This window comes from Salmo salar, chromosome 09, assembly GCF_965601325.2.
Source record: "Salmo salar chromosome 09, fSalSal1, whole genome shotgun sequence".
NCBI lineage: Eukaryota > Metazoa > Chordata > Actinopteri > Salmoniformes > Salmonidae > Salmo > Salmo salar.
The window spans coordinates 38,287,673-38,300,646 of record NC_138299.1 but is presented as its reverse complement, the minus strand read 5'-3'; the positions used below and the strand labels follow the sequence as shown (position 1 = coordinate 38,300,646).

Sequence of the window (12,974 nt, the reverse complement as noted above, 5' to 3'; positions counted from 1 at the left end):
CATGTCAAACGTTGTTTAGCATCAATCTTTAGGGCCTTGAGAACGTGAAACGGATAAATATTTCAACAGGACCTCTCCTGTGTCTTGATAAACGTCTTGATAAACATTTGAAATACAAAGTCTCATCTCACATGAACGCGCATGTGTGCGCAATAATGAAGTGACGACATCTCAGGGACGTCAACTTCCCTTCCTTGTCATCCGGTCTCTGTTCATCATAGACGCTTCAAACAACTTTATAAAGATCGTTGACATCTAGTGGAAGCCGTAGGAAGTGCAAAATGAATCCTTTGTAACTGTGTGTTCTATTAGCAATGACTCGAAAATAGTACAGCCACAAAATTTTCATTTCCTGCTTGTATTTTTCTCAGGTTTTTGCCTGCCATATGAGTTTTGTTATACTTACAGACACCATTCAAACAGTTTTAGAAAATTCAGAGTGTTTTCTATCCAAATCTGTTAATAATATGCATATCCTAGCTTCTGAGTTGGTGTAGGAGGCAGAAACGGGCACATATGTTTTTCAAAATTCTCAATATTGCCCCCTAGCCCCAACAGGAATTCAATGTCAAATCAACAACAAATCAACAACAAAATGTCACCCTGCCATTAGATTTAGGTAAAACATTTGGACGAAAAAAATACGAAAGGCCCTTAATCCAATCAGTTTTCCACGTTGATTCGAAGTCATCAGATTTATTAGTAAACCAGTTTTTGCCCAGTTGGTTGTTCTCACATCACTTCACATGCACGTCATGACATGTGCTGGCGCTGCTCTCCTCCTGCTTGCTCTCTCAACACACACACACACACACACACACACACACACACACACACACACACACACACACACACACACACACACACACACACACACACACACACACACACACACACACACACACACACACACACACACACACACCCCCTACACTCTGGCCTTCCCCCTCCCTCCTTCCCCACCACTCACTCTCCCAGCAACAGCCTGCCTCACTGCCTGATAGTCAGCAGCAGCAGGTCACAGTGAAATTAATAGATAGGAAAAAAAAGAAGAGAAATGCCATAGCAGCCGCGGGGCAATTTAGAAGTAGCCCAAAAATCTGCATCCCACGACCAATACAACCGCAACATTGTTTTCAAAGTAGCCCAGTTTGCAGGAAAACCATGGACATAGCAACCCCGGTTGGGACTTTTTTGCAATATAAAACACTGAACCCCAAGACATTCACAGGATGCTTTGTACACCAAAACGTCTGTCGGAACCGGTCCAGAAATGCTCAAAGTCCCTCAAATAGGGATTTAACATCTAAGAGTTAAAGATTAAGATTTGCCTCCTCATCTGTCCTGTTTGGATATCCGTTCTGTAGTCATCTGCAACAATGTTCATTGGTTATTTCTTGTCTAGGGTCCAAGGGGAAGTGGCCATAGAATCAGAATCAGCTAGAGACCCAGATACCCGGCCAGCTCTTTGCTCTGCTGTGATAGATAAGTAGACCCAGAATAACAGAGACTATTATTTATCACCAGAACCAGTGGTGCTACCTGGCAGACTCACCCAATCGGCAGACTCTAAATTGCTTTCTGCAAACCATTGATTCCCCACCATTGATTCTGCTTCTCTATCCTACTATACGGTACCCTATACGGTACCCCCTTATTGCTGTAATCTGTTCTCTCTCCTGGCCATGCTACTGTATCTCCAGCCCTGGTCGTCTTTTTCATACTCCTGGGCCAAAGCACCCAAACACTCATTTACAGGAACTAAGTAAGAGTTGAGCATCTTATTGTGCATTTTGCATTGTAATGTATAGCCTGGGTCTTGGGACTGTATAGCCTGGGTCTTGGTACTGTATAGCCTGGGTCTTGGTACTGTATAGCCTGGGTCTTGGGACTGTATAGCCTGGGTCTTGGGACTGTATAGCCTGGGTCACGGGACTGTATCGCCTGGGTCATGGTACTGTATAGCCTGGGTCATGAGACTGTATAGCCTGGGTCTTGGTACTGTATAGCCTGGGTCATGGGACTGAATAGCCTGGGTCTTGGTAATGTATAGCCTGGGTCATGGTAATGTATAGCCTGGGTCTTGGTAATGTATAGCCTGGGTCTTGGTAATGTATAGCCTGGGTCTTGGTAATATATAGCCTGGGTCATGGTACTGTATTGCCTGGGTCTTGGTACTGTATAGCCTGGGTTTTGGTACTGTATAGCCTGGGTCTTGGTAATGTATAGCCTGGGTCTTAGTAATGTATAGCCTGGGTCATGGTACTGTATAGCCTGGGTCATGGTACTGTATAGCCTGGGTCATGGGACTGTATAGCCTGGGTCATGGGACTGTATAGCCTGGGTCTTGGTAATGTATAGCCGGGGTCATGGTAATGTATAGCCTGGGCCATTGTACTGTATAGCCTGGGCCATGGTACTGTATAGCCTGGGTCTTGGTACTGTATAATCGTTTGTCCTCGGTTGCAACACTCACTACCGAGTTCCAAACTGCCTCTAGAAGCAACATCAGCACAAAAACTCTTCATCGGGAGCTTCATGAAATGGGTTTCCATGGCCGAGCAGTCGCACACAAGCCTAAGATCACCATGAGCAATGCCAAGCGTCGGCTGGAGTGATGTAAGGCTCACCGCCATTGGACTCTGGAGCACTGGAAACGCGTTCTCTGGAGTGATGAATCACGCTTCACCATCTAAAAGTCCGATGGATGAATCTGGGTTTGGCGGATGCCAGGAGAACGCTACCTGCCCCAATGCATAGTGCCAACAGTAAAGTTTGGTGGAGGCGGAATAATGGTCTGGGGCTGTTTTTCATGGTTCGGGCTAGGCCCCTCCCAGTGAAAGGACATTTTAATGCTACAGCATACAATGACATTCTAGAAGATTATGTGCTTCTAACCTTGTGGCAACTGTTTGGGGAAGACCCTTTCCTGTTTCAGCATGACAACGCCCCGTGCACAAAGCGAGGTCCATACAGAAATGGTTTGTCGAGATCGGTGCGGAACAACTTGACTGGCCAGCACAGAGCCTTGACCTCAACCCCATCGAGCACCTTTGGAATTGGAACGCTGACAGCGAGCAAGGCCTAATCGCCCAACATCAGTGCCCGAACTCACTAATGCTCTTGTGGCTGAATAGAAGCAAGTCCCTGGAGCAATATTCAGCGGAAAGCCTTCCCAGAAGAGTGGAGGCTGTTATAGCAGCAAAGGGGGACCAACTCCATATTAATGCACATGATTTTGGAATGAGATGTTTGACGAGCAGGTGTCCACATACTAGCGTATTCTGTTTCCTCCATTAAAATGACAAGTAAAGACATTGTGTGATTATCTCTCAGTTTAACACATCTATGGTCATTTGAACGTTGTTTGAGAGCTTGGTCTTTGGTGTTTTACGCTAAATATTATGCATGTTTCCTGCCAAAGAGAGAGCATATATATACACACCCACACGCACGCACACGCACGCACGCACGCACGCACACACACACACACACAAAGACACAAAGACACATTGAGAAACTATAGGGGCTGTGGGCCCTCTTTATTATTCATTCTATATATAGTGCTGAGCTCAGGGAAACAGAGGATTCCAAATCACCTAATGTACAGTGCCCATATTAGGAACAGGCTCTGAGTCAAAAGGAGTGAATATAGTCAGAGCCAGTATTCACAAAGTATCTGATTGCTGAACTACCGTAGGATCAGGTCCCTCATCTTATTCATTATTATTTACTCTGAAATGCTTGATACATACGGGCCCTGGGGTCTGACACCTCTTTCTTGTGACTCTAAGGATGTCCTAATATGGACACCATTCAAACGGTCTGGTCTCGTACTTTAAAAGCCTCACAATAGCAGGGAAATTGGATCCCCTTCTGAGAGGCTTACACCTAATAAGCAGCTTTACCCATCCTCCATCCCTCCATCCCTCTATTAAACACACACACACTGCCCCTCTTCCCAGCCCTTTTTCTCCCACTCCCACCCACTCTTCCTCCCATAGTTCTGTTTCTCACTCGCTCCCTGTCTAAATTCTTGCTTCTCTTCCACCCCACCCTCTCTTTGTTTCCCTCTAACCATCCTCGCTCTGAAATTCTCTCACAGAGTATAGAAGTCCTCAAATGAATGTTGCTTCATTGGCAGTGTCTATATATACACTGCTCAAAAAAGTAAAGGGAACACTTAAACAACACAATGTAACTCCAAGTCAATCACACTTCTGTGAAATCAAACTGTCCACTTAGGAAGCAACACTGATTGACAATAAATTTCACATGCTGTTGTGCAAATGGAATAGACAACAGGTGGAAATTATAGGCAATTAGCAAGACACCCCCAAAAAAGGACTGGTTCTGCAGGTGGTGACCACAGACCACTTCTCAGTTCCTATGCTTCCTGGCTGATGTTTTGGTCACTTTTGAATGCTGGCAGTGCTCTAGTGGTAGCATGAGACGGAGTCTACAACCCACACAAGTGGCTCAGGTAGTGCAGCTCATCCAGGATGGTACATCAATGCGAGCTGTGGCAAGAAGGTTTGCTGTGTCTGTCAGCGTAGTGTCCAGAGCATGGAGGCGCTACCAGGAGACAGGCCAGTACATCAGGAGACGTGGAGGAGGCCGTAGGAGGGCAACAACCCAGCAGCAGGACCGCTACCTCCGCCTTTGTGCAAGGAGGAGCAGGAGGAGCACTGCCAGAGCCCTGCAAAATGACCTCCAGCAGGCCACAAATGTGCATGTGTCTGCTCAAACGGTCAGAAACAGACTCCATGAGGGTGGTATGAGGGCCCGACGTCCACAGGTGGGGGTTGTGCTTACAGCCCAACACCGTGCAGGACGTTTGGCATTTGCCAGAGAACACCAAGGTTGGCAAATTCTCCACTGGCGCCCTGTGCTCTTCACAGATGAAAGCAGGTTCACAATGAGCACGTGACAGACGTGACAGAGTCTGGAGACGCCGTGGAGAACGTTCTGCTGCCTGCAACATCCTCCAGCATGACCGGTTTGGCGGTGGGTCAGTCATGGTGTGGGGTGGCATTTCTTTGGGGGGCCGCACAGCCCTCCATGTGCTCGCCAGAGGTAGCCTGACTGCCATTAGGTACCGAGATGAGATCCTCAGACCCCTTGTGAGACCATATGCTGGTGCGGTTGGCCCTGGGTTCCTCCTAATGCAAGACAATGCTAGACCTCACGTGGCTGGAGTGTGTCAGCAGTTCCTGCAAGAGGAAGGCATTGATGCTATGGAGTGGCCCGCCCGTTCCCCAGACCTGAATCCAATTGAGCACATCTGGGACATCATGTCTCGCTCCATCCACCAACGTTGCACCACAGACTGTCCAGGAGTTGGCGGATGCTTTAGTCCAGGTCTGGGAGGAGATCCCTCAGGAGACCATCCGCCACCTCATCAGGAGCATGCCCAGACCTTGTAGGGAGGTCATACAGGCACGTGGAGGCCACACACACTACTGGGCCTCATTTTGACTTGTTTTAAGGACATTACATCAAAGTTGGATCAGCCTGTAGTGTGGTTTTCCACTTTAATTTTGAGTGTGACTCCAAATCCAGACCTCCATGGGTTGATAAATTGGATTTCCATTGATTATTTTTGTGTGATTTTGTTGTCAGCACATTCAACTATGTAAAGAAAAAAGTATTTAATAAGATTATTTAATTCATTCAGATCTAGGATGTTATTTTAGTGTTCCCTTTATTTATTTTGAGCAGTATGTATATATAGAGTACTAGTCAAAAGTTTGGACACACCTACTCATTCAAGTTCGTTTTTTTTTTGACTATTTTCCAGATTGTAGAATAACAGTGAAGACATCAAAATTATGAAATAACACATATGGAATCATGTAGTAACCAAAAAAGTGTGAAACAAATCAAAATATATTTTATATTTGAGATTCCTCGAAGTAGCCTTGACGACAGCTTTGCACACTCTTAGCATTCTCTCAACAAGCTTCATGAGGTAGTCACCTGGAATGCATTTTAATTAACTGGTGTGCCTTGTTAAAAGTTCATTTGGGGAATTTCTTTCCTTCTTAACCTCTCTGGGCCAGTGGGACGCCCACCTACTCAACAGCCAGTGTAATCCTGTGGCGCGATATTCAAATACCTTAGAAATTCTATTACTTCAATTTCTCAAACATATGACTATTTTACACCATTTTAAAGACAAGACTCTCATTAATCTAACCACACTGTCCGATTTCAAAAAGGCTTTACAACGAAAGCAAAACATTAGATTATGTCAGGAGAGTACCCAGCCAAAAATAATCACACAGCCATTTTTCAAGCTAGCATATAATGTCACATAAACCCAAACCACAGCTAAATGCAGCACTAACCTTTGATGATCTTCATCAGATGACAATCCTAGGACATTATGTTATACAATACATGCATGTTTTGTTCAATCAAGTTCATATTTATATAAAAAAAACAGCTTTTTACATTAGCATGTGACTAGCATGTGACTAGCATTCCCACCGAACACTTCCGGTGAATTTACTAAATTACTCACGATAAACGTTCACAAAAAACATAACAATTATTTTAAGAATTATAGATACAGAACTCCTTTATGCACTCGCTATGTCCGATTTTAAAATAGCTTTTCGGTGAAAGCACATTTTGCAATATTCTGAGTAGATAGCCCGGCCATCACAGGCTAGCTATTTTGACACCCACCAAGTGTGGTGCTCACCAAAGTTAGATTTACTATTAGAAAAGTTTGATTACCTTTGCTGTTCTTCGTCAGAATGCACTCCCAGGACTTCTACTTCAATAACAAATGTTGGTTTGGTTCCAAATAATCCATAGTTATATCCAAATAGCGGCGTTTTGTTCGTGCGTTCAAGACACTATCCGAAGGGTAAAGAAGGGTGACGCGCCCGACGCGTTTCGTGACAAAAGCATTCAAAATATTCCATTACCGTACTTCGAAGCATGTCAACCGCTGTTTAAAATCAATTTTTATGCTATTTTTCTCGTAAAAAAGCGATAATATTCCGACCGGGAGTCGTTGTTTTCGTTCAAAGAGAGAGAAAGTAATCATGGTGTCTGCTCGTGCACGCGCCTCCAGTCTCATTGTCCTCAGATCGACCACTTACCAAATGCGCTAATGTTTTTCAGCCATGGCCTGCAAAGCCACCATTCATCGTTCTGGCGCCTTCTGAGAGCCTATGGGAGCGTTAGAAAATGTCACGTTATGCCAGAGATCCCCTGTTTTGGATAGAGATGATCAAGAAGGCCATGAAATGGTCAGAGAGAGCGCTTCCTGTTTGGAATCTTCTCAGGTTTTGGCCTGCCAAATGAGTTCTGTTATACTCACAGACACCATTCAAACAGTTTTAGAAACTTTAGGGTGTTTTCTATCCAAATCAAACAATTATATGCATATTCTTGTTACTGGGCAGGAGTAGTAACCAGATTAAATCGGGTACGTTTTTTATCCGGCCGTGCAAATACTGCCCCCTTATCCCCAACAGGTTAATGCGTTTGAACCAATCAGTTGTATTGTGACAAGGTAGAGGTGGTATACAGAAGATAGCCCTATTTGGTAAAAGACCAAATCCATATTATAGCAAGAACAGCTCAAATATGCAAAGAGAAACGACAGTCCATCATTACTTTAAGACATGAAGTTCAGTCAATGCAGAAAATATCAAGAACTTTGAAAGTTTCTTCAACCATCAAGCGCTATGATGAAACTGGCTCTCATGAGGACCGCCACAGGAAAGGAAGACCCAGAGTTACCTCTGCTGCAGAGGATAAGTTCAGTAGAGTTAACTGCACCTCAGATTGCAGCCCAAATAAATGCTTCAGAGAGTTCAAGTAACAGACACATCTCAACATCAACTGTTCAGAGGAGTCTGCGTGAATCAGGTCTTCACAGTCGAATTGAATTGAAGAAACCAATACCAAAGGACACTAATAATAAGAAGAGACTTGTTGGGCCAAGCAACATGTGCAATGGACATTAGACCAGTGGAAATCTGTCCTTTGGTCTGATGAGTCCAAATTCAGGTTACAACCAGTTCAAATCGGTTACAACTGTCTTTGTGAGACGCAGAGTAGGTGAACGGATGATCTCCACATGTATGGTTCCCACCGTGAAGCATGGAGGAGGAGATGTGATGGTGTGGGGGTGCTTTGCTGTTGACACTGTAATTTATTTAGAATTCAAGGCACACTTAACCAGCATGGTTACCACAGCATTCTGCAGCGATATGCCATCCCATCTGGTTTGCGCTTAGTGGGACTATCATTTGTTTTTCAACAGGACAATGACCCAACACACCTCCAGGCTGTGTAAGGGCTATTTGACCAATGAGAGTGATGGAGTGCTGTATCAGATGACCTGGCCTCCATAATCACCCGACCTCAACCCAATTGCGATGGTTTGGGATGAGTTGGACCGCAGAGTGAAGGAAAAGCAGCCAACAAGTGCTCAGCATATGTGGGAACTCCTTCAAGACTGTTGGAAAATAATTCCTCATGAAGCTGGTTGAGAGAATGCCAAGAGTGTGCAAAGCTGTCATCAAGGAAAAGGATGGCTGCTTTGAAAAATCTATAATATAAAATATATTTTGATTTGTTTAACACTTTTTTGTTTACTCCATGATTCCATGTGTGATATTTCATAGTGTTGATGTCTTCACTACTATTATACAATGTAGAAAATAGTAAAAATCTAGAAAAACCCTTGAATGAGTAGATGTGTCCAAACTTTTGACTGGTACTGTATAAATATTTAAAATGACAAAGAGAATTACAGCATTACACCATCACTTAAAAACAATGTCTTGGAATTACAAAAAATACCAGTGAGTCAAAAAGGACAAGGAGTTTACAGGAGACCTGGGTTCAAGTACTACTGGAAATCTTTAAAAAAAAAAATTGTGTTTGTTCAGCCTGCCTGGAGTGCCAGATGGGTGTGGTTTGCAGTCTTGCTACTATTCCATTGGTTCCATTGTACCAGGCAAGCTCAATCAAGTCCAGATAAAGTATTTGAAGTTATTTCAAATAGTACTTGCACCCAGGTCTGGTTACAGGTGGACTATAAGCTCATGTCAGCTGAGCTGGGCTTTGTATCTGAGGTCACCTGTATGTGTCTGTCTGTCTGTCTGCTAGTCCACCATAGAGAAGTATAGAAACACTCACAATAGAATAGAAAAACACATCAGTCTTTATCAGAATGATCTCATCAGTTCATCTGGTAGGCTGGCTGGCAAGGCGCTGGGCCGTTTTCCTGAGCTGGAGCGGACTCAGTGAAACATGGTGTTTCTTTCTGCCACCCCATTGGACGGAAACAGTCTTTGTTGGGTTCATACTGTGCTCTGAGATGTCTAGTCCAGTCTAGCTGAGCTCTGAGAAGTCTAGTCCAGTCTAGCTGTGCCCAGGGCCAGACACTTGCCACACTTTTCACACTACTGAGCCAAGTTAAGCCAAGCTGTACTGCGCTGGTAGTTGCTGGAAAGCACAGTGTGAAAGAAAAATATCCAAGCCATCACAGTATGGATCCACTCAGCATTACAGTGTGAAAAGGATGTAACTATCCATGGGCGAGGGTCATGTGTCTATGACCTCGGTCGGTGATGGTTCGTCGGGGAGGCTAGTGGTGGCATTGGGCAAGGTCTGGTTGTGCCCGTGGCTGTGACCCACAGAGTTCCCTTGCTGCAGCTCTAATGCTATACCTGCCATGCTAGGGTCCTGTGGAGGGAACTCCTTCACCTGCCTCCTGTACTCCAGAAACGTACAGGCCTTTGTGGCTATGGCCACAACGTTCTTCCCTATGAAGATTGTGGAAACCCTACTATCCTGGAACAGCACCATGTTGACCCCACGGATCAAGATCGTCACTATGTTTATGGTAACAAGACTAAGAATGGGGTAGAGCATCATCTTCTGGGGCGAGACGTGCTCCCCCTGGACACTGATCTCAGACAGGGAGACACAGGGCAGGATAAGGAGGAGGATGTAGCAGTAGAAGAACATCAGTCCCTCTGCCCAGATGGGTAGGCCCGTCCGCTGGGGCTCCCACAGGTTGGCCTGGATGTCCAGAACATCCAGCAGGTCCAGGGCCACCCAGAACAGCCTCCCCCGCATGTCCTCCTTCTTCCGGAAGGTTCTCACGTACTCCATGCTGTCCAGAGCAACAAGGACCAGGTACAGCCCCGGGACGCACACAGAGAGGAGTAAGGTTAGAGCCTTGCGGGCCACCGTCTCCAGGCTCTTCCTGTCCGCCTTGTAGTTCTAGAAGATACAAGACATTCTTTGTTGTTAATTGTCAGAGAGATATTGAAATGTGTCTTTTTCAGGATTTCTGTGAATATCCAGCCCTGTCAAATCCTGACTTGAAACTATGAGATCAGGTTGTAGCATCCCCTCCCCGCCACCCAGCCAATACACACACATACACACTCCACGGTTAGCCACAGTGCAGCGTCCCTGGAGCAGTTTAGGGGTGGAGTATCCTGCTCAAGGGCACAATGAAAGGAGATGGTATTTGGGATACTGATGCCAGCAACACTCCGGTTGCCGGCTGTAATGGGAATATTTAAAATGAATGAAGTTCATATTCAGTTTAGAGTGTTTAACGCAATGTTTAGCATATTTCTGTGTTTTCCCGTTCTGTACTACACATGATTCCAAGTGTTCTGTTTGTAACACTCGGATTGATGGTCACTAGATGTTATGGATTAAACTCATATCTGTTGATAGTGATTGACGCCAGACTGGAGGTACAAGGACTGAGGACACTGATTATCATTCTATTATGTGAAACACTGTGTGATTTTGTAGCAGCAGACAATCACTGCCTTTTGTTCAGACTTCCTTGAAGCCTCTCTGGCTGGTGTTTACACTTGGTGCTGTCTGACTAGAATATTAAGAGGCCAGTTAGAAACATTCTATGCATCTGTTCTGGAGGTGTCTCCCTGCATTACTGTAATTAAATCGTATTGATTTTGAATGACTTTATCAATGACTGCTCTCCTTTTTATTCAGCTGGAAATTCCTATTACAGCGGCCCATTCGAACCCGTGACCCTCTGGTTTCTGACCCACCTGTCTACCTACCTGGAATACGAAGTAGAGTTTGATCTCCAGGACGAAGATGTAGAGGAACCAGAGGATCATGGCATAGCCACGCTTGGCAGTTTTCACCTCGGCCCCGACCCAAACAGCCACATAGCGCAGCACGATGAGGAAACAGATGTCTCCCACCAGCACGATTATGCACACCCCAATCTACAAATACACATCATACTTTATTTACCTAACATTAAAATCACAACACAGTTTTTACAGTAAAACAATATATTGACATAAATTAAAAGCAAACAATTGAAAGGCAATGAAAGAGATGCAAAAAAACTAAGGATGTCAAAACAGTAAAATCACTGATTAAAGGCCAAGTTTAAAACATTTTGTAATTCAAAGATACAGTCTCCGATTGGTACATCTATTTTTGGACTTTTAATAGTTTTATTCTTTTTGAATCACAGACTATAGCTTTAAAAAAAATGGCCTCTTACCTTCCTGGGCCCTTGGTTCTGCTCTACTAGGTAGGCATCCATGAAGGCCATGCTGGTCATGATCACCATTGTGGTCAGGCACACATGGCGCTTGTCTGGCTGTGGCAACACCATGGTGGGTAATGGGGGTTATAGTTCTACTGAACTTCCTGTTGTAGTCCTCCAAAACAAAAGTTGTAGTCCGACTTCACTTGTAGTCCTACTTTACAGTTTGTTCTCAAAGTTATTTTAGGGGCAAAAGTCAAGTGTACCATATCAATCCCTACTAGATTAAGAGATACATTCAGATTTTTTTACATTATTGAAAAGAATGCACTCCCACTCCTTAGACTAACGCAACATGTCCTCCATTGATTGGTTTGAAAAAGACAACACTCCTAGGACCGAGAGGGAAATGGGACAAATTCAGGTTGGGAGAATTGCATTGATATATTATGGTTTGTTTAAGCCATACAGACTGGTGCATTCCCTCTCTCAGCGCAGTTCCATTGAGTCTGCTGTTCTACTGCTGACATCACGGTCTCACAACACAACTCCATAACCTGGGAATCCCCTCAGTAATAAAGTGAACATAGCAGCTGGGCTTTATTGCTCCATAGGAAAATGACAAAACCACATATCTTCAGTTGTAGACTTTGTTGTGGCCGAGTACTCACGGAAGCAACATGGACTGGCAGAGGACAACAGCAGCAGAACATTTCCTGAGGCAAATGTGTGCGCTTGCTTCAATTGTCCAAAGGTATCACTGTGTCTTCACTGTGGGGCTTCTAAAGAGAATCTACTGAGGAGGAGAGAATGGAGTCCAACGCACTTCTGATCAGACAGACCTCAGAGAGAGTTGTTCCTGTGATGAGTTCTGTACAAGTCCACAGTAACTCTCCTCTTTCAGTCCGTAGAGTCTAAGGAAGAGAGAAGAGAATAAGGGGTTAGTTTAGCACAATCTGGGTTGTAGTTGTATGCTGCGTCTAAACTCCTGTGATTACACACTGTTACAGCAGGGGGCAGTAGTAGGACTTGGATTCGTGTCATAAAGGGAACCACATACAGAAGACAAGGGATACACACATAGGTGTGTATAACACACACACACACACACACACACCAAAATATATATATATCCTGTGAAATTTACATTTGGCTGAATTGCAAAAATACGCCTGTGTTAATCCGGCTTAGTGGGCTGGCATTGGAAAAACTACAATAAAGGGAAAGGAGAGTAGACTCAATAAACATGCCTATACAACCCCATACCTCCAGAGCTGCCAAACACGTCCATGTTCATTACCTTAAACCTTCTCAATATACAGTTACCGTCTTCTCTAGATTCAGACTGTAAAAATAACACTCCCTATTTCCACCATGTAATGTTCTTCAGGTATTCAATATTTCATGCCAGTGGATTTCTTTGACCTTTGCATGATACTGTAAGTGG

At 44.5% G+C, this 12,974-nt stretch overlaps 1 protein-coding gene across 1 annotated transcript; it reads right to left on the bottom strand.

Moving 5' to 3' along the window:
• Positions 1–4,741: 4,741 nt before the first annotated feature.
• tmem121aa (transmembrane protein 121Aa) lies at positions 4,742–12,436 on the bottom strand. The gene is made up of 3 exons (XM_045723621.2): positions 11,543–12,436; positions 11,085–11,255; positions 4,742–10,260 (listed from the first exon to the last, which is right to left on the bottom strand). The coding sequence occupies exons 1-3, from the start codon at positions 11,654–11,656 to the stop codon at positions 9,577–9,579; spliced, it is 969 nt and encodes a 322-aa protein (XP_045579577.1). The 5' UTR covers positions 11,657–12,436; the 3' UTR covers positions 4,742–9,576.
• Between the last annotated feature and the right edge of the window lie 538 nt (positions 12,437–12,974).